The sequence below is a fragment of the Rhizoctonia solani genome, chromosome 5 (assembly GCF_016906535.1).
Source record: "Rhizoctonia solani chromosome 5, complete sequence".
NCBI classification, from domain to species: Eukaryota; Fungi; Basidiomycota; class Agaricomycetes; order Cantharellales; family Ceratobasidiaceae; genus Rhizoctonia; species Rhizoctonia solani.
In genome coordinates, this window is record NC_057374.1 from 1,138,500 (window position 1) to 1,158,250 (window position 19,751).

The 19,751-nt window shown below is 45.8% G+C and overlaps 7 protein-coding genes across 7 annotated transcripts; 4 read left to right on the forward strand and 3 right to left on the reverse strand.

Annotated features, from left to right (window-relative positions):
• Window positions 1-228: 228 nt before the first annotated feature.
• On the forward strand, window positions 229-1,273 carry RhiXN_09173 (syntaxin protein 2; the record flags this gene model as incomplete). Its single annotated transcript, XM_043328989.1, has 7 exons — window positions 229-366; window positions 396-436; window positions 492-580; window positions 628-772; window positions 826-881; window positions 951-1,085; window positions 1,143-1,273. 7 exons carry the CDS (start codon window positions 229-231, stop codon window positions 1,271-1,273), a joined length of 735 nt encoding a protein of 244 aa, XP_043180435.1.
• Window positions 1,274-2,951: 1,678 nt separating this feature from the next.
• RhiXN_09174 (cysteine-rich Secretory family protein) lies at window positions 2,952-4,106 on the forward strand (the record flags this gene model as incomplete). Its single annotated transcript, XM_043328990.1, has 4 exons — window positions 2,952-3,598; window positions 3,650-3,697; window positions 3,752-3,855; window positions 3,910-4,106. 4 exons carry the CDS (start codon window positions 2,952-2,954, stop codon window positions 4,104-4,106), a joined length of 996 nt encoding a protein of 331 aa, XP_043180436.1.
• Window positions 4,107-4,575: 469 nt separating this feature from the next.
• On the forward strand, window positions 4,576-5,610 carry RhiXN_09175 (The BTB (BR-C, ttk and bab)/POZ (Pox virus and Zinc finger) domain; the record flags this gene model as incomplete). Its single annotated transcript, XM_043328991.1, has 1 exon — window positions 4,576-5,610. One exon carries the CDS (start codon window positions 4,576-4,578, stop codon window positions 5,608-5,610), a length of 1,035 nt encoding a protein of 344 aa, XP_043180437.1.
• Window positions 5,611-5,858: 248 nt separating this feature from the next.
• Window positions 5,859-7,920, reverse strand: RhiXN_09176 (phosphatidyl serine synthase; the record flags this gene model as incomplete). Its single annotated transcript, XM_043328992.1, has 14 exons — window positions 5,859-6,020; window positions 6,072-6,120; window positions 6,173-6,283; window positions 6,340-6,533; window positions 6,585-6,661; window positions 6,718-6,732; window positions 6,778-6,839; window positions 6,900-6,982; window positions 7,037-7,194; window positions 7,250-7,515; window positions 7,567-7,603; window positions 7,648-7,673; window positions 7,729-7,736; window positions 7,804-7,920. The coding sequence occupies 14 exons, from the start codon at window positions 7,918-7,920 to the stop codon at window positions 5,859-5,861; spliced, it is 1,365 nt and encodes a 454-aa protein (XP_043180438.1).
• Window positions 7,921-8,189: 269 nt separating this feature from the next.
• On the forward strand, window positions 8,190-8,772 carry RhiXN_09177 (Centromere kinetochore component CENP-T histone fold; the record flags this gene model as incomplete). The annotated part of the gene is made up of 4 exons (XM_043328993.1): window positions 8,190-8,227; window positions 8,321-8,475; window positions 8,600-8,673; window positions 8,728-8,772. 4 exons carry the CDS (start codon window positions 8,190-8,192, stop codon window positions 8,770-8,772), a joined length of 312 nt encoding a protein of 103 aa, XP_043180439.1.
• Window positions 8,773-9,080: 308 nt separating this feature from the next.
• RhiXN_09178 (methylthioribulose-1-phosphate dehydratase) lies at window positions 9,081-10,169 on the reverse strand (the record flags this gene model as incomplete). The annotated part of the gene is made up of 8 exons (XM_043328994.1): window positions 9,081-9,149; window positions 9,198-9,232; window positions 9,288-9,351; window positions 9,424-9,543; window positions 9,598-9,862; window positions 9,913-9,969; window positions 10,023-10,054; window positions 10,119-10,169. 8 exons carry the CDS (start codon window positions 10,167-10,169, stop codon window positions 9,081-9,083), a joined length of 693 nt encoding a protein of 230 aa, XP_043180440.1.
• Window positions 10,170-12,373: 2,204 nt separating this feature from the next.
• Window positions 12,374-18,359, reverse strand: RhiXN_09179 (AMP deaminase; the record flags this gene model as incomplete). The annotated part of the gene is made up of 31 exons (XM_043328995.1): window positions 12,374-12,571; window positions 12,629-12,841; window positions 12,889-12,983; window positions 13,039-13,066; window positions 13,118-13,263; window positions 13,321-13,360; window positions 13,414-13,528; window positions 13,590-13,641; window positions 13,692-13,716; window positions 13,772-13,788; window positions 13,843-13,901; window positions 13,957-14,007; window positions 14,063-14,226; window positions 14,279-14,333; window positions 14,386-14,489; window positions 14,918-14,969; window positions 14,998-15,161; window positions 15,220-15,360; window positions 15,411-15,446; window positions 15,500-15,780; window positions 15,843-15,904; window positions 15,955-16,141; window positions 16,196-16,376; window positions 16,435-16,761; window positions 16,821-16,929; window positions 16,982-16,995; window positions 17,048-17,235; window positions 17,291-17,680; window positions 17,749-18,028; window positions 18,102-18,176; window positions 18,270-18,359. 31 exons carry the CDS (start codon window positions 18,357-18,359, stop codon window positions 12,374-12,376), a joined length of 3,939 nt encoding a protein of 1,312 aa, XP_043180441.1.
• Between the last annotated feature and the right edge of the window lie 1,392 nt (window positions 18,360-19,751).

The window sequence follows — 19,751 nt, forward strand, 5'->3', positions numbered from 1 at the left end:
CTCACTCGTTTCTATCATATATTACTAATCACTGAGCTCTATTACAGTTACATTTTTATATAACCTTACAGTGTGGCTGTGCAAGTGATTAACCAATTGGATCCTGTCCTGGGCAATTGCACCATTGAGGTTGACCGCCACCAACCGCGTCACCGTTGACTAATTACACCGCTGATTAAAGATACACTATTTCTTCATTCACACTCTCTATTAGCTCTTCCATCTATTATGAGTTTTGCTGACCTTGAACGCGGCCAAGGGGGGTTCCAGAGCTCCTCAGCTCTCGTTCCCACATCTCCTTCCGACGCCGAGTTCTTGGGGCTACAGAAATCGCTCTCTGTCCAAATATTCAAGATAAACTCGAATGTACAAGGAATATTGAAGCTTGTGACCAGCTGGGGACTGCAAGGGATACTGGTACAGTTAGGAAGGGGCTGTGAGTAACAGCTGGAATCACATAATTGCGTCATGAGCTCATCCGGCTCTTGTAGTCATGAGCTAACCGAAACTACTCGGGAACTTATAAAACGTGGCACCGATGATCTCAAAACGCTCTCGACGCTCCAGAGAAATCTAGTTAGTTGGATCTCTAAGTTGGGGATCACCGTGCTTATCATTACCCTGTAGCCTCAGCACAAAGCACTTTTACAGAAGACTCCCACGACTTCCAGGTGTCCTTGGTGGCATTCCAGCGCGCTCAAAAGGTTAGCGCAGAGAGACAAAGGACGGTGGTTGATGGGGTCAAACAGGCGGTGGAGGACAATGCTAACAGGTGAGTTGGGTATTCCTCGTTTTCCGGAAATCAGCATGATAACACACGTTCAGCAGTGGTGCAGTGGCGAGCTCCCTCAATCTCAAAGACAGATCCAAGCTTTCCAAAGGTATACTGATTTCGTTGGATGATTCTCGTACAAAATAGAACCTAACCCATAATAGTCAAATATCCCCAGCCGAATTAGCACACCAAGAATCTCTAATTCAAGAGCGTGAAATCGAGATTCGAGAAATTGAAACTGGCATTCACGAACTCAACGAGATATTCAGAGACTTAGGCACTTTGGTTACAGAGCAAGGCACAATGCTAGGTAAGTATATTTCAGCGCTGCGCATTGTTCTCTGCCTCACATCGACTCCGTATTAAGATACTATCGAGGCCAATGTTGACAGTGTCGCCTTGACACGCGTGACGCAGCACAGCAGTTGGAGCAAGCTTCCGAATATCAAAGAAAGGCTGGTCGTCGAGCAGCTTGCCTTATGCTTGTGGTCGTCATAGTTATTTGTGTGGTATTGGTAGCGGTAAGGATTGTTATTCTCTCTCTCGAGTTCCCGTGGTTTTCTACCCGGGTATGCCTCGTTGACGTATCTCAAATCAATGATACTAATATCACTCTTCCACAGGTCCTATCATAGCGCCCTATATTGCCTTAGATTATACCAGCGTTGCCAAGAACTTCTACTTGACTACACTATTTCCTATTGGATTTGTACTTACATTTTATATGCGTTTGGTTTCATAAGATACTTTACTCTGAGTATGGTGGCAGGGTCACGTGAAATCGACAAATCACCACAGAATTACCACGACATCTGTTGTTAAAACACACTTCCAACGATTAGAATGGCCAGCACAATTCGTCAGCGCAAAACATTCGGCTTCTCCGATGACGGAGATGGGATAGCAGAAGACAACCAGGTGCTCGATCCACAGGGTACAGTTTCAGATACGTATTCGTTGATTCAGACTCATGCCCCGTAATGAATATCAGAGCAAGAAGAGATCATCCATGATCTCCGAGAGGCTGCAAGACGTCTAGTGAAAGTTCGGCGCGGCTATAGCCGCTATCCTTGTGATAGGCGTTGTCATGTAAGCTCTATCTAAATCTCGCATGATAATGGTTACTTAGCCTAACTGAACTGCTTCAGCCAACTATATTTTCTATCTATGCTCACTCAAGGGAGACAATCAACGCCTCTCACACCCATCCTAGATTCCGCTTTGGATTCAAAGCCGTTGATTCCTCTAGCGTCGTTGCTTACGATACTTCACATTGGTGTTCATGTGCTTGATATCATATCCTTGATCCCCACACTTTCATCCCTCTACAATTCTATCCCGGAAGACTTCTCACGCTATGCACCGCTTACGACGTGTATTGCACCATTGATAGCTCTTCTCTCTGGTCGCGATGTCGGTCAGTTGGCGTGGTGGTGTGTGCCCGCGGAGTTGTCGCTCTGGTCTGGGTTAGCCGGGGTTGGATGGCCGGTGCAGTTGAAGACGTTGCAGGGTTAGAGAATCTACGCTATGAGGTACAAGGCGCGTAGTTACGAGCTTCTAGCTCTCTAGCCTAGGCAAATTGCCAAATAGAACCCGACTCTTAGCTTGGCGTTACCAGGTTGACATCTAGTTTCAATGCATATAGTTGGAACCACATCGCTGGGGTTAACTTTGGATTGCGTTATAAACGTTTTGGTAAGTTAGCATTCGACCTGACATCAATTTATTTGGAATGATATCCTGGATATTAAGCCTTTCATTGTCTGGTTGTCCTGGTGATACCACCGCTCCGAGGTTCTTATTGGTTTGATTACGTTATGGCATACAACCAATATCCGCCCAAGACTCAGGCGACAGCGACGTGGGGAATATGATCGACAGAGGCATATGGGTGTATGTTCCTGGTGTGGGTGGCAACCGGGGCCATAGCATGTGTTCAACTTTTTCAACTTCCTAATATACCCAAAGAGGCATGGTATTATTGGGCGTATCCAATCCCGGTGCTGTTTTAAGTCTATATAAACTACCCCTCCTAGGTCAACCGACATCCCAACCAAGTTTCTTTTCTTCCTCCTCTTGACGACTGGAAGCGTTTGCTTGACGCACACACATTCTTTTTCCTCAACTGTCACTCCTTGTATCTTTAACCTTAAAAGCCAAACCACCCCATTCAAAAATGACCCGCCTCTCTATCATCGCTTCGGTCGCACTTGCTGCCGGGTTTGCAGCTGCTGCTCCGGCACCCATCATTCCTCATGACAGGTACCACAACCACCAGGTTGCTAACGCGAACTGGAACAATCAATTTTCCGGATGGCTTACTGTGCGTCCTAGCGTTCGAACGTTCACTTATGCTCGTACTCACACTCGTCATCACACCAAGTGGTACTACACCAGGACCAGGACGTACACTTTGAGTGCCACTGCCCCTCCAGCTACTTCTACTGCTCCTCCCGCGCCAACCACTGTGGAGACCACCCCTGCGGCACCGGAGCCTACCAGCGTAGAATCCAGCTCTGCGGCCCCCGAGCCCACGTCCGAGGCTCCTGCTCCATCTAGCTCAGCTCCTGAGATCAGTGAAACACCTGTGCCTGAGCCTACCTCTACCGAGACGCCTGTAGAGACGAGCTCTCTTCCCGAGGCTATCAGCACCACTGCCGCTCCCACCACGACCGCTGCTCCTACGACTGTCCCCCCTACTACTGCTGCCCCTACTACTACCAGCAAGCCTTCGGAGGGCAACTCTGGAAATGCCGAAATTGACGCCTACCTCAAGGGACACAACGACATCCGCGCCAATCACGGCGCCGTCCCTCTTACCTGGTAAGTGGATCAGATGTACTATAGTATAGTGAACCAACCTTCAAACTTTAGGGCCCCTGATCTTGCTGCCGCCGCCGCCAAGTGGGCTGAGAAATGCGTGTAAGTCAAATTTCGCCGTTGTTCATAACTGAATACTGAGATTCGATATCACAGTTGGAAGCATTCTCAAGGAGAGGTTGGCGCTTTTGGCGAAAACTTGGCTGCTGGTTCTGGTTTAGGAGCTGCCGCTGCGGTAAAGATGTGGACCGACGAAGCTTGTGAGCAAAATTCTATTCGTGTGCCTATCCGGTCTCTCTAACTAGCTTGTATAGCCGAGTACAACCCTAACAACCCTCAATACTCCCATTTCACTCAGGTTGTCTGGAAGGCCACTACTGAAGTTGGTTGCGCCGTCAGATCTTGCAACGGCCTCTTGTCCGGATACTCTGGCGCCGTCAATTTCCACGTTTGCGAGTACCGCAGTCCTGGTAATGTCATCGGCCAGTTCGCCCAGAATGTTCAGGTTTAGACGATACTCTCGCATTGCCGAAGCTGCTGAGCAGGCTTTGGCTCACAAGTTACCCGCCCTCAGCTCAAGATAAAAGCGCAAGCGCTGAAATACTTTGGCTTCTGGGCACTCTGTATTCGATCTTTTTGTGCGGCTAGAAGCTGTCGTCTCCATTATAGCTCAATGGTTCAATGTCAAAGAAATATTATATCATATATATATGCAGGATATAAGATCAAGTGCGGGGTAGATCAATGCATTACCCTTTTTCATCTACAAACACCAGTTTCTTAGCAACCACGTGACTCTGCAAAAGCCCTACCACCTGAAAAATCGGTCGCATACAAGTTGGGTGGCAACGTGTATGTAGTCTTTTAACATCGCGATTATGCAAAGAGGCTGTACTTAGTAGTTGGCTCGCCCAGGCCTGTCTGCTAGGACCGATAACACCCTATCTCAACGCAACCCATCCAACACACTGGTGTAGCTCATGTCCTCTCTTCATTCTCCGGCTTCCTTGGTCGATCGTACCATCAGCCCCAGTCATCCTATACCTACTCCGAGTCCTAGTATTTCACTACCTGGCCAGGAACCTCCGCCTCCTCCTCCGCCAACTAATGACGGCTTTGTAGAAGGCGATGTCTCACTGTGTTCATCCGATGGAGTCGAATTCAAGGCCTACAAACTTATTCTTCGCCTTACATCACCTATCTTCAGTGACACGTTCTCTGTCGCCTCGGTTGAAGATGCTGTGACCCTAAACGACGATGCCCAATCTATTGCCATGATGCTTCAGTTTGCATATCCGGATCGAGACCTAATCGTGCCCTCGTTTGATCATCTCGAGAAAGCATTAGGTATCGCACGAAAATATCACATCGACCGCATGACCGAAGCACTTCGTCTACGCCTACGTTCTTCGAACGACGTCACTGGAGACCTTTCACCCATATCTATGAGCGTTGACCCAATCAGAGCATTCGCCATTGCTCGCCAGTTCGGACTAGTCGAAGAGGCCAAAGCTGCTTCAACCATGACGATCGGTGAATTCCGAATTATGGACATGTCCGACACCGACTTGCATTCGTTGGCGATTGACCTAGAGAGTATGTTTATCTTGTATCGGATGCATGCCCGCAGAGAAGCCATTATCACCGAGACATTGCTCGCGACAAATTTTGTGGATCACCCGGCGAGCGCGTTTTCGGACCATCAGGCTTGGTTATTGCCTAGCGAGTGTCCAGAGTGTGCGCCCCGCTCGATTGACATTCCCGAAAAAGCGTTGCCATTCTGGACTGTACAGTGGACGAGACACATGCGAGATATGCTGATGCGAAAGCCTCTGAAAGATTGCTCGGAGGCTTTCTCCATTGGCTATATTATGGACACATTCCTCAAACGAGGACCTTGCCCGGGTTGTCAACGCTCTATTTGGTGCACCGAGAACGAGCAATGGCTTGAGGCTGTTCGATCAAAACTCGAAGACCAACTGGTCGACGTGGCTTCGGTGCGGATTGTATTGTGAGGGATAGTATTGTTATGCTTTCTGGTTCTCGTCGCCGCGTTTTTTGGTTGTTGTTTTCGTTGCATTCTACAGACATTGGGGAGACAGCTCCAGGTTGTATTGACCATAATTACGGAAAAATTGTAGTGATACAGGTTCTGATTTATCGTAATACCCGAAATCGTATATCATTCCGTCTTATTCGATCTCTTTCTATCCCTGCGCCTTAGATATCGGCGTACGGATGGAAGGCCGAACTATCTGTTGTGTTAACAATCACCCTTCAATAGCAAATGGTTCTTAAATACCTTGAACGAAGGGTATGCGATTAATAGTGCACTTCCAACAGACCAAGCTAGCTTGATGTGGGTTGGGAAAGGCTCAGCAAACATTCCTCGGCTCCATTTGAAGATGATAAGGAGTTCGGTGAGCTAGTAAGTGAATCGGTGAATGATACTCATCATGGAGTGGAAAATACATACAACAGTAGCCAGCAAAAGCCAAGCGTGTTGTCCCATTCGGACGGCTCTCCTATTTAGGGTCTGAGTGTTGGCCATACTAATGAGAGATAAACCATACATACTCCGGATGATTCAAGTACTGATACAACTCTCGTACGGCTGGAAGTGCACATAAGAAAACGCCCGCCAGTCGAGAAATTATAATTGGATGGCTAGGCTCCATCCACAGCAAGCTAATATGTACCTCGGTTCATCAGCATCAACACGCAACGTAACACAATGGACTGACCTCTTGAGATAAAATGGATTCAATTCGGCGGCCAAAAACGTTGCGAGCAACATGAATACAGCACAATAAGATGCAAAAGAAGATGTTCCTTCCCAATGAAATTCGGTCCAGTCATGGGGTGTGAACTGTTTGAGGACGCGTTTGGTTTTTCGCCGGACACCTTTTGTCGAATGAATCGAGCGCCAGGTGAAGTGCTATTGAATAGCACGGTTAGTGGGGGATGAATCACCTGAAACAGTACGTACTTTGACTTCAAAATAAGCGCATGTTCGCATTCCCGCGTAGATCCCCAGCCAGTTACAAAGAGGACATCCAATACCCACTGAAATTTGTTTGGTTAGGCCCCGACGTGCTGGACCGGATCAACAATATACCCACGTGGTCCCACCAGCACTAGAATGCGAATTAGTAAGAGACGCGAACCCCCCAAATTAGTACTTGCCTCTGCAAAATTTGGTAACTGGTGTTGCAAAGAGTATTCGGCAAATTCAAACGCAATGCTTAAAATCTTGGTGTTTGCTGTCAGCTGCTAGTTCCAGTGGGATAACTCGGAAACCTACCCAGCAGAACCAATAATCACGCAGAATGAGTGCTTTTCCGAACCATCCCAGTGCGTGGCGAGGCAGAATATGTCGATTGCATTCTACGGATAACTTGGGGGTAAATGCGGGGCAGTCATATTGAAAGGAAATATCACCCAAAGGTTACTGGCAGTTAGAGCACAGTCTTCTGCATAACTTTTTTCAGGCAGTGGGACTCCTAGGTTAGGGTCAATGTATGTCATCATGGTTCTCGCAGAGTCGAGATCTTGGAACAGGAGAAAGACCAACGCAAGCTCGTATAGCAAGTTTATACCTAATCAGCACCGGTATGTTAGCACTATCAGAAAAAGCGGGAGAGAGTTTCGAACCGAGCACAATCCTCCAAAACGCAGGGTGTGGTCTTATAAACGGCCCGTCCCGGAACTGAACCATGGAGAACAGCAGGAATGCACAAATTGATGCGTATACGCCCAGTCGTTTCTTGTCCCCACCTGAAGTTTTCAAGAGGTTAGTAATAGGTTGAGAAGTAATCAAAAGTGGACCTTCTTCGAGAACATCATTTGACATTGCAATATATGCCATTATGCTCATTGCAGATGCTAGAGCTGTCAAGGTCAAAGGCTTGAAGAAAAATCTACATATCATAGCTTAGTATGCCGAGCAGAGACATATATTCGCGACTGACTCAACACTAGTATCTTGTTTCTCGCAAAGGGACGATTCTAAGAAACGTTAGGTTGATTCATGCATGAATCATCAAACCAACCGTGTGTAAGGCTCAGTACGATCGGCCTGCATTGAGGTTTATTTCAGCAAATTAAAAACCGAATTTGAGCCAGTCACTTACGTCGAACCCTAAGAGGCAAATTAGTATAAACACATATCAAGGACAATGATTGGTACCCACACTTTACGGGCGCACCGTCAACCCCAGGATGCGGCTCTCCCCCCGCCGATGTATAATCACTTCAAACTCGCGCTCATCTCCAGGAGAGGTCGGCGAAAAATTCCCGTCAGAAAAGCGCCGTATTTCACTCATATCATCCACCAATCGAGGTCGTGGGACTTGTCAAGGCCACGAAATCCAAGTGTGACGGAAAAAGACAAACGTGGTTTGAGGAGTGACATCAGGGACCAATGGCTGAGACAGTGGCTGTGCAATGTGGATGACCACGTGATACACGGGCCTTGTTATTTGAGGTGTTGGAGACTTGCTCAGAGGCTTGTCCTTTGCTACCACCGTCACTGCGAATCGCTCGCGACCAAACAACATCTACTCGTCGTTCCAACTCACACAAAGCGCATACAATGTCTGGCCGCGGAAAGGGTGGAAAGGGTCTCGGAAAGTGAGTATTCACTGCGACTATGCGCATTGTCGTCGCGATTTCTGGCGTCGGCGTTGCCACGAACAAGGGCTAGGGGCTGACCACGTTGTTTAGGGGAGGCGCCAAGCGTCACCGCAAGATCTTGCGTGACAACATTCAAGGCATTACCAAGCCTGCTATTCGCCGTCTTGCTCGCCGTGGTGGTGTCAAGCGTATCTCTGGTCTTATCTACGAGGAAACTCGTGGCGTACTCAAGATTTTCCTTGAGAGTGAGTAGCCTTCCGCTTTTTTCATCTGGAAGTTATCCTTCTTTGCTTCACTTGAACTTTCTTGATCGTCACTCTGCACTATACATGCTGTCAAACTGGTTACTAACCTTTCTCACCTGTTCAGACGTCATCCGTGACTCCGTCACATACACCGAGCATGCCAAGCGCAAGACCGTTACGGCCTTGGACGTTGTCTATGTAAGTCTTGATTAGCTTTGGTCCACAACGGCCCCTAACATACCGGTATTACAGGCTCTCAAGCGCTCAGGTCGCACTCTCTATGGTTTCGGCGCGTAAATGCCCGACGCTGCTCGGTCACGACGCGTGGGCAAATAAACACCGCCGCGCCACGTTCCATTTTTGTCCGTCCTGTAATTCTATGCGACTTTGGTGTTTCAATATATCATTGGCTTTTTTATCCTCTGCAGTCCCCCATGTTGATGAAATGAGAGCAGGAACACGAGGCTAGGAGGCTTAGAGTTTTCCTGGTGGATGCCAATATTGGCCTAGTCTTAGACCGCCAGCCAATAACGTGAGAGAACGAAATTAGATTTCTAATTCCGACTTTACTATTTTCGCCTAATTCAACCCTGTATGTGTGGTGATTACTCCAATTTGGTCGACAACCCGGCCAACTTCATCTTGACACTAACTTCAAACAGATAATCAAGACACTACCAGCTTATTAGTATTCCCGTTGATGATCTTATAACTAGACATACCTCTGTCTGAGTCTTGGCCTTTTCCCAATCGTTTCCTACGACCACAAGTCATCAGCCTTCGGCTACAATAGCGAGAGGAAAGAAGCGCACCCCAAACATATACCCCATGTCTGCGAACGAGAACTCCGGCTGCGTTTGGGTATTTTTTCATTGCCTACATCAACATTGCGAACACTCGGAATCAGTGATCAGGACTATACATGAAAATAGGGGCAAGGAGACAAACCTGAGCCATACTATCTTTTAAATCCTCCTCGAATGGGGTGTTCTCAATGATCGGTACAACGAGCGTGTCCAAGTACGAAAGTGCTTTGCCGGTCCCCGCCTCTCGTACACCTTTGATCATCTATAACCGCTACGGTTCATCCCTTATATCCAATGAGGCTACCAAGCAACACACCTCTAGATGCGAGACCTCCCAAGTCTCCCCTGGCCAGAGAAGTGTGGCCATGACTGCATGTTGTGAATGTGTATGTACGCAACTTCCTGCACCTCTTAAATCAAATGCGTTCCAGAACAAGGGCGTACATGCGGACTCCTTGAGTGGCTGAATGGGCTTCCGGAGGAATACGTCGGGAGATGGACGAGGATAGGGGAGAACGAATATGTGTTCTGGCTTAATGCGCTCCTTTTGGACACCGCTGGGTGCAATATATACTTTGTCCCTATCCGAGAATTGGCGACTCTGTGGACGAGGAGGGAATAATAGACGTACCCCTGACGGATGCTTATACCCCCTCCAGTTCCTGTAACCCATCCCAGATGGTAAAACCTCCACCGTCTCGTCAGTATCTGATTCCTTTCTTCGTAATATCATAGGCCTACGATGCGCATAGCTCTGGTATGAGATTTGCAGGCTATCATAGAATAATTGATCAGATTTGAGTTCAGTTACTCTCGGTTGTAGGGTGCACAACCTACGTGCTCTGGATCGGTTGATCTGACCAAGGCGTCAGCTTCTTCACGAGACATGTTCTATGCGTTGTGGTAGTTATAAAGCAAACTTTTGGGTAGATCAATTTGGATCTTTCTATAATGTTTGCCGAAATGAAGCTTGAATGGCGTGCTACGAATCACATGACAAACCTCGATTTCTTCGATCATCTGTTATGTGTTACATGACAAGAGCGTTACAAGTTGAGTCTAAATGATACAGAGGGGGGGTTCAATTTCGGTACATAGTTTTGTTTACAATCGATTTGGCGTCTGCCGTGCGCAAGGTCATCAAGATGAAGAACTCGATTTACACGCTACACTGCTCACTGTTTATCCCGGAACGCGCCACGGCCAATGCATCAATATGCTCCTTTTCGCGCACTTCTTCGCTTTCGTGGCATATTCTCATCAGCTCTTCGAGTGAGTCCTACTACACCATGTCATTATGTTTTACCATACTTTGGTGTCGAGCTAGCCTTGAAATTTTCTTGCTCTACGACAGCCTCGAGCCAATATTTCCGTTCGCGGTCATAGCTTGCCGCAAGCTCCATTTGAAAGGCATTATATAACTCCTCTCTTTTTATTTATACATCAGCTGATATCCTGTAATGAGAAGAATAAACCAACTGACAACTCGGAAATCCCTTTTGCGTAGTCTTGAGCACACGCTTGCAGCTAGAACACCATCATTTAACAAGGAACGAAAAAATTAATAGAGGAGAGCCTCACTATTCCATCTAACATGTCTTTGGTCCTGCTTAAGCACTGTGTTTCCTTGACTTTTTTGTTCTTTGCAGCAGTAGCTGGCGATACGAGCGCATACATTCGTGGCACCACCATCTCACAAAGCCCTAATGCACGAACCTTGAGCTTTTATCAAGAGACCCATAGCTTCTTCCCCCTAGAAGATTCTCATGTCAGAAGGCGGAGGCTCTGATGATAAAAAAAACAGCCCACCCGTCCATGTTAGATGATTGGCTAAGGGAGATTTCTTGCGACTCTTGCTGTTTAATAGCCTTTGGCATAACGTATTTAAAAATGGTCGTGATAATAATGAGTCTGAAATAGTCAAGCGTAAAGGTAGGGTGGGTGATGAAGGGTGAATGAAGAAAGCCTACAACAAACCAGGTGCAGGTACGCCACTTTTAAGTAAGGTGTCATGCTCACGTGACCGTGTCTCGATCACCTCCTTTCGATTCATTAGTATATTTACTGAACACCATGATATGCTAGCGACCATACCACTGGCGCAAAGGTTAAAAAATCTCCCTCGATTTGAGCTGGAGCACCCCAAATCAACGTATTGGGACCTTTTTTCGGGGCAGCGTAGCTATTTCAAGGAAACTAACCTCTGGCTTGGTCTCAGGGACAAATTGTAGACATATCAGCATTTACCGCCACTATCGAACATATATAGCTACTGATCCTCAGCAATTAAAGCAGTTTAGTAATAATAGGTGGTAGAAAAATAATGAATATATGCCTTATGTACACAAAAATGGCCCTAGTTGCAGCTGACATACGGTTCTTATCCAAACAATATTGCTATTTCTAGTGAGCAACCAGGTCCACATGAACGTCACTGAATAACATTTAAATCTTTACAAATCATCCTTCTTGGTAATTACAGGATTAGCATGGCCAGCCATTGGTACTGCAGATTGAATCGATACTCACTGTACAAGGTTAAAATACTGAAAATAAGAATGTGTATTTAAGTAGGAATTGAACTGAAATTAAGGTCAATATATGCTAACTTTAAATATCAATTCTCTCTTGGTCTGATTCGTACTGAGGAAAGCATACTGACGTTGTAGTTTTCAGGCTAAATTATACTGAAAAAGATGTCTTTTACTGATATACTGATTTTCAAGATCTTATCACGCCATAGTGACTTATGAAGCAGAACCGCTCGAACTTATGTCTCTGTATCAGTACTAGCCGTATAAACAGCAAGACATCATTGATTCACATTTAACGCATTATAAACGTGTCTGTTGGGTCGTTCCCACCAATCACACTTAGAATACTACATTATTAGGGTCCAATATACCATCAGATTGAGGCATTGAGGCTGCTCAATGGGCAAACTTAGAAAAGTAGTATCCCTTGATCGCTGTAGCATTCTAATCTACCTCTTAATTTGGGCCAAACGAAAGAATGTACAAGGTTGAAACAATTAAACCCAAACGTCGTGCCCACTTAAGGCAATAAGCATGAACGAAATAAAAGTAAGAGACTTAATCCCATCTCCAGTTGTCATGGTCCATGTCTAAGTTGATCGCTGTGCCATTTGTAACTCCTTGCTTCCCGGTCAGATATGTGCGGAGCTGGCGATATCCCGCCCAGGAACACATCGAATTGTCATCGCTAGCACATAGACCGACTCGGTAGGAGTCGACATGGCTGGAGTTAGAGGTACAGCGCGGGACCTTGACCTGAACAATCGTGGTCAAGGATAAAAAAAAAAAGCCAGGACCGGTGAAATAACTCACCGAATAAAGCCTATCGTCGCCTGAATTTAACTTGGAGGATCCATATGTCGAAGACAAAAGAGTTGTGTTGGTAGAAGATTGATACTCAACGCATGATTGTTCGACTGTAAGGCGAGCAAAAGCTGCAATTTTGATCAGATCTAAGACAGACTTGTCGAGTCTCAATTTATACAATGAGGTGCTCGAGTTGGTTGCCAACAGTGCTAGTGTTTGCTACAGACTCGGGTGAGTAGGAGCTCACTGATGAGTTGGTAGCTTACTGAAAGAGGTCCTGCCATATCGGAATACTTCGAGAGCATACCTGGGCCACTTGCCTTCGCGAATGCAGCCGCGAGTACGTCTTGTCTGTAAGGTCCTTTGGAAATAATTATTTAAGACATTATCCTTTTCCCGTTATGCCAAAAACATACCTCCTGGTCCGTTAGATAATGGACATGTCTTTCCGAGTTGCAATTAGCAATGAGATCTGGATCCGACGGTGTGCAGTACCTTTACTATGGCATACCACCAGCAATTAGTTTGCCCCTTGTTCCCCCAAGCTCCTTGGAAATTAAGCCAGGCCTGGTCTCCAGAATACGTTGCGGATGAGAGATATTCGATGGGATAGATATTATCTTTGGCATTCCACATCGGCCCTGTTGATTATGCTGGTTAGTCCGTAAATACAAAACAAACCGACCAGTTGAATATACCTCCATCCCTAGTTTCGTCCTTGAGTTGATAGATGATGATCTATACAAATATTCCCGTCAGATAAGCCTATCTCAGCACCCAGTAGCACTTACATCTTCGTATACCCAGGATCCGGGTCCTGGCCAAACTCCGTGAGATCCACTTGCGACATAACCAAGAGGCCTGTCCTCTCCCGAGGGTTTGAGGACATCACTCCATGATTTTGTCCTGTTTAATTATGATACATCAATCATCTTTCGTGATCCTGCTTCAACTCTCGTCCTCTTACCCAGCTCCATTTCCGGATGAATGCGCGTTGTAATCGGCTGAAATTGCGACCCCTGCAAACGAGCTCATTGAGGCAAGTTCAAGCGAAATATTAAAGCCCTACCGTTGAGAGTTCTCACTGTCATACGCTGGCATTTACATATCAAGTAGTGTTTTTGATAGTAATATAGATACCCTACTTACCTCCCAGTCTCCAATGTCTAGATATAGGCAACTTGGTTAGATATTCAATTTGTCGTGAGTTCACGACTCACGGTTTCCGACCCGCCCGAGAGCGATAATATCTTTCCCCAGGTTGTAAGGGAAGAAAATCCTATCAGTCTGGTGTGACCAAGATTGTATTTATACGTAGGACGAGTAGATCTTACCAGTAGAAAAGGTCTACTATGCCGCCTTCCTTTGGCACAATAAACGTGTACCTACGGGCAGTTTGCACTTAGTAAGGTTTCTTCTTATATACAGGAATGCACGTACACAGGAACTTGATTTGTTGAAGGGTTTAAACCAGTCAAATAGCCCGCGTTGGTATCAGAAACTGTAAGCCATGTGCTTGCGCCCCTTCCTACCACTGAATCAAGGTTGGAGGCTGTCAAAGGAGATGGTTGAGTTGGAAGTTGTTTGCCACTATCATCATACACCTTGCGTGGGTTAGAAAGATAAATTTCAGATAGATCTGTTTCAGGGACATACTTTATAGTTCGAGAGCATATATTCAATACTCGAGGGAAAATGTTTCTCGTCAGGACTTAAGCTCATCATTAGAATCATCATAAATGAAGATCCGAGAATGGACGAACGTAAGGCGGAACTGGGGAGCATATTTTTGGGCGAGAGCAACTTGATCTGATGAGAGTGCTGCTAGCACTGGGGCAGTAAGCGCGCTTAACGCAAGTACAAAGCGCTACATGCCAATCATATGTTAATTCAATAAAAGCGTGAGCCAAAGCATAATCCAAACCATGTTCAATGTCATTATTTGCCGTGGATCGCGAGTTAGAAATGGGCTAAGCTTCACATCCTGCCTCCTTGTCGAGACTTTATAGCATACAGATCTTGAAATTTTGTCGCCGTGACAAACTAGCCCCGTCGGAGACAACGACGGTCTTGTGCACCGTATGGAACATATTAAGCGAACACAGTGGTAGAGCCATTGAAGACTGACACTTTCTCTTCTACCATGCGAGTATCTCATAAAGATCCATTCTTCTATGAGAGAAACGAGATATCGAAGCAATATCCATTTATTCTTGATCGCAAAAGAGGAACATACGGTCAACTATCAGGTAAATCGCTTAAGCGATCTGAAAACGTATGCGAGGCCAAGCGTACGAAGGAATATTGATTGGTAGAAGGTAATGCACGTGCCAGGAATTCTATTCTTCTATATTGGTCATGAGTGCCCAAATCACTTCATTGCCATCGCATGCGCGGCGACAGCGTCAGCGGTCGTATCGAGTTGGTTGGTGAGAGAATTCTTGGAAACAACTGTGGCTTCTTTACTACCGTAGATTAAGCTCAATTCTTCCATCAGCGTATTGTGTCTGAATGCCAAGCGCTTATCAGGCACATTCGTCTTTGGTTGTTTGCCGTCAATCAACTGGATCAACAGACAAGTTACCAAAAATACTCACTTTGTTGATATCATTTCCGGCTGCACCGGGCAAATACCATTTTTTACCAATCCAATGGCGTTTGACTTCCATTTCGAAACCACTTTGAATGACAGAGTTTCGTGCCAACTCGGCCAATCCGGATTGGCCGAGTTTGTAGATCTGTCGAAGCGAACCTTTAGCAAAAGCCAAGTCGTTAGTATTAGACATACATGGGCTGCCACACTGTATTCTTCCAGCAGGGGTTCCTGCATCCTTTATTGTCAGAGCGTAGTCTGCCATGGCGACAACAGTGTCCCACCTTGGTAAAGTGAAACTGCAATGGGTCGTCTGTACTCAAGCTGACGTTTAGGCCAATTTTGAAAAACTCAGGTAGCGGGTTGCGGTCGTAGCTAAGGAAAAGTGCATTGTTGCTGAGAGGACTCATGGCTAGCCCGATCTGTTTAAGGTAAAAAAGATATTGCAATGCGGGTACTTTCCGTAATAAAATGCCATGGGAGATAGAATGGGCGGTCAAAAAAGCTGCGGCCAAATGATCTGTATCGCCCGCTTCCCCAGAGTGTGGCCGGAATACGAATGTATCTAAATAAAACAATTACACTGTAATAAGTTTATGTGACGCTGGTAGGAACGTCTATACTTACTAAACCCTCGTGCTTGTCTCCAGTGATTCAAGCTCGACAAATTTACGAACATGTAGTACATCCTGAGGCATGTTAATCAAACCAAGTCTAATTACCCATTGAAGAGACTGACCAATAGCTGTATGGGGGATTTTGAGTCGTGTTCCAATCCTTGGGATACGGGAATTTCCTATATATGCGCCTCTCTGGCTTCGACTCATCGTCTACACAATCGATTCCCACTACGCGCTGAAGGAACACATGTAGTTCCGGATGCTTGCTGGGATCCTTAGTCACTTCAAAAAGAGGTGTGAAGATATCTGTTGCAAAAAATCGTCGGAGACTGAATATTAATTGGCCAACCAAATACTTACTATGCAAGAGGTCCGAGAAATTGTTAATCGTTCCGTTGGCCTTATAGACGTCGTATAGCCGTGGAATTTGGATCAGCCAACGCACGTTATGAGAATACAGTTTATTGTTGACAATCCACTTCGCCAATTTGTCCCATTCGGCTGGGGAGCGGCCATATATGCTTATACGCCACTCGCAATTCTGATTGAGGAAGTGGGCTCAGTAGTGAAGTAAGAAAAGGTAACATAACTACATTTACCTGATACTTGCTTTGCTCTAAATCCGCCATCACCTCTGTGTCGAATGTGTTAGACCTCAGTGTAAAATCTATAAATTGTATTTCACCTTTCGTGAGCTCTGCAAGGTAACGGCCTTCAATATAGTTGTCGGTTTTCATGAATATTTCTCTCAGCCTTGCTTCTCCGATTGGGTTGTATTTTAGATTGAATTTGTCAAAACGATGGAACGCTTCTTGATGAGCATGCATATCAAGTGTGTCGATAGAGAGATCGTATGCTGTCAAGTTCAGTGACTCAAACACTTCCCTCAAAGTTAACTCTTTGCCATCTCGGACAATGACTTTATCCTTAGCGGAAAAAAATTAACCATATGTTTGAACTCCTTTAAAAAGGGTGGAATACGTACATCTGGGTGATGTTTCATCTTGTGCTTGATGAAACGGAGCAAATGCTTCTGGTTCATCATGCTCGAATGGTGCACATGTGTATCCACTTTGCGAAGATTGTAGAAATCACTGATGACGAAACATCAATTTATTATGAGCCTACAACTCATGCGCCACTTACCGATGCGGAACACTCTGGTGATAAAAAAAATGAAAATAGTTTCATGCACAAATAGTAGGCGCATACCTTCATATCCGCAAGCTCCTGGTACTCATTAAGCAATGCATACATCTGCCATTTGCTCAATAAATACTTGAGTCGTCGAAAGGCAAAGCTCTTTGTGGGGCCGTCTGTAACTATATTCAGCACCGTATCAAGATCTATAAAAAAGTCCTTGATTGTTGGAACATTGAAGAGCGGTCGACGATTTGGTGCTGATTTTGTATAAGTGGTATTTCATGAGTCATACTACACAGATGATGTACTTACTATTGATATCTTCATATACTTGGAATACACCCCTTTCATCAACCTCCCATTCCCATGGCATTTGGACCGGTATTTCACAGTTAGAAAATTCGAAAGGAATGTCACCGTCGTGGCTGTGGCTGATTTCTGGTGCGCTGGTATTATGAGCTCTGAACTTCCAATGAGGAGGTGGAGGCGGGGGGTAAATATTCCATGGCTTAAAGCGTGGGGGTTTGTTATCTGGATCTTCCCTGAGGGCACCAGTAGAACTATCGCCATCATAATGTCGTGGGTCATCTCCAAGCCTCTGCAGTGATACAGACATATATTTATCCCTCAGCTTCAAGCACCGTTGTAATGAAGAGTAAAGCTGCTTTAGCTCAGGGGTGAGAGCTGGTGCGGGGGAAGAGCCTGTAACGACCAGTGGCCCGTTAGGCATGAGAAAATCATACGAAAGGAATTACTATGCACGAACTAACCATGATTCGTCTGAAGCTCTGATACGGTTTCACTCTTATCCTCCGCGCTTAAATGAGGCGCAAGAATATTTCCATGTACCCAAACTCTGGAGCGGGCAACGCCCTCTTTTCGTGCTTGTTCATCGGAAGGTGAAGCAAGATTCAGACGCTCGAATTCAGGCACCATGTGGTCAGTTTTGAGGGATTCGGGTGTAAAAGATGATGCCCTAGACCGCGTCACACCTGGGTGAGGCCCACCGTCTTGGGATCCATGATGGTGCGCTAAGAGCTTCTCTTCGAGCTATGATTGTGAAATATCCAGATTTAAAACAGAGCATAGTCGTCGTATTATTGTCAAATTGAGGGTAGTTAACCCATGCGAAAAATGTACTTGCATTTTGCATTCGCCTTTCCTCATGGTACTCGAAGAACCCAGCTCCATGAGAGCCCTTGAAACAAGTCGTATAAATTAAATTAATCATCTCTGCTGCTCCAATTTTGGAGAAGGGCGCGTATAACTTATGGAATCCAGTTCAACTCACTAGCTCATGGTAATCAGCCGGCGGCGAGAGACCTTCGATATCAGGGCTTCCATAGGGAATGGTAATCCTTGCATGATCCTGGCTATCCATGCTAGTAGCTATAAAGATTTAACATGATTTAATCTTCTTAGAAAGTGATTTGGAATTACCACTGAAATAGACGAGATTATACGTTACACTTGCAATAACTCCACCAGTTCGGTCAACGTTGATCGACAGCGTATCGAATATCACGTGAGCTGCACCTTTGGTGATGGTATTGCACAGCTTCGCATTAGCATGGGTGATATGTTGCTATGATCGCCGCGCCCGTATCATGAGTTCGATTTTGTGAGTAGACTTTACATTAAAGCGCACCTCTTCAACTATGGGCAAATGAGCATCGAAGTAAATGGCGTCATCCAGCGTTGTCCTAAACACACTATTGCCTAATCCTATACTTATTTTATCTCTACAAAGACGTCCCTGTCCCAAGTATCCTTCGAAATATCTTTCCACATTCTTACTCGCTGTTCAACAAGTGCAATGATCCCCAACCGACAGTGGTTCGTTCTATGCCATATGTATTGACTCTATTTGAATACCCTGAGCTAATATTCTATACCTGGGCGATTCTCAATTTCCCATCCAGAAGCACGTGACAATGACTACAGTAGCAGAGAGGACCCTGATTGCTCCGATAAATGAACCATCGTTTGTGGGGAACGGGTGCGGGCGGAGCCACAGGCCACGGCCCATAGGTCTCGGCTAGAAGGTCACCCTCGTTTTGAATTTTAGTGTGCTTGTGATTTTTGAAGATTCTCTGTGATTGAGCGGGGTAGGTTGATCCGTTTTTCGGCATCATGTAACGTACGCCGAGACTTAAGCTTGATTTTGCCTTTGCTAAGTTTATTTTGCGATCCTTGCAACAAGCAAACTCGCAACCAGAAACGCGTTGAAAGCTCACGTCTGGAAACAATGGAGAAATGAGTGTATAATTAAGCTTGCTGTGTACAGCTATCCATGGTTACGAACGCTCCGCTGCGATTTCGGAGCGTGACTACTCGTTTGAATAAACTACCCCGCAGTGCCGTCGCAAGAGGTCGAGACTGTCGACGCCGAGCATCCGTTGTAGAAATAAAATGAAATGTGGCACTATAGTACCTGATGCCCACAAGACTCGTAATAAGTCTATACTGGAATAAGTGCTGCAACTCAGAGAAAACAGCCCCGAAAATTTGACCATGGGAAATGCGCGGATAAAAACAAACACAGGGACTGTGCAATTGTATTCAGTCAACACTTGTCACCTTGACAATAATAGCTAATTACGTTGAAACTGACTGAATAAGCTCCCGACCAACACCCTTTTTGAAGTTTTTGAGACAGAAGGACGACCCTCCGTCCAAATCGAGCAAGAGGGGCCTGATATTGTCCGTGCGGTTAAGTTCTTACCCATTGTGTATGCGCATAGTGCCAGCTGAACCGAAATTTGAATGGGAT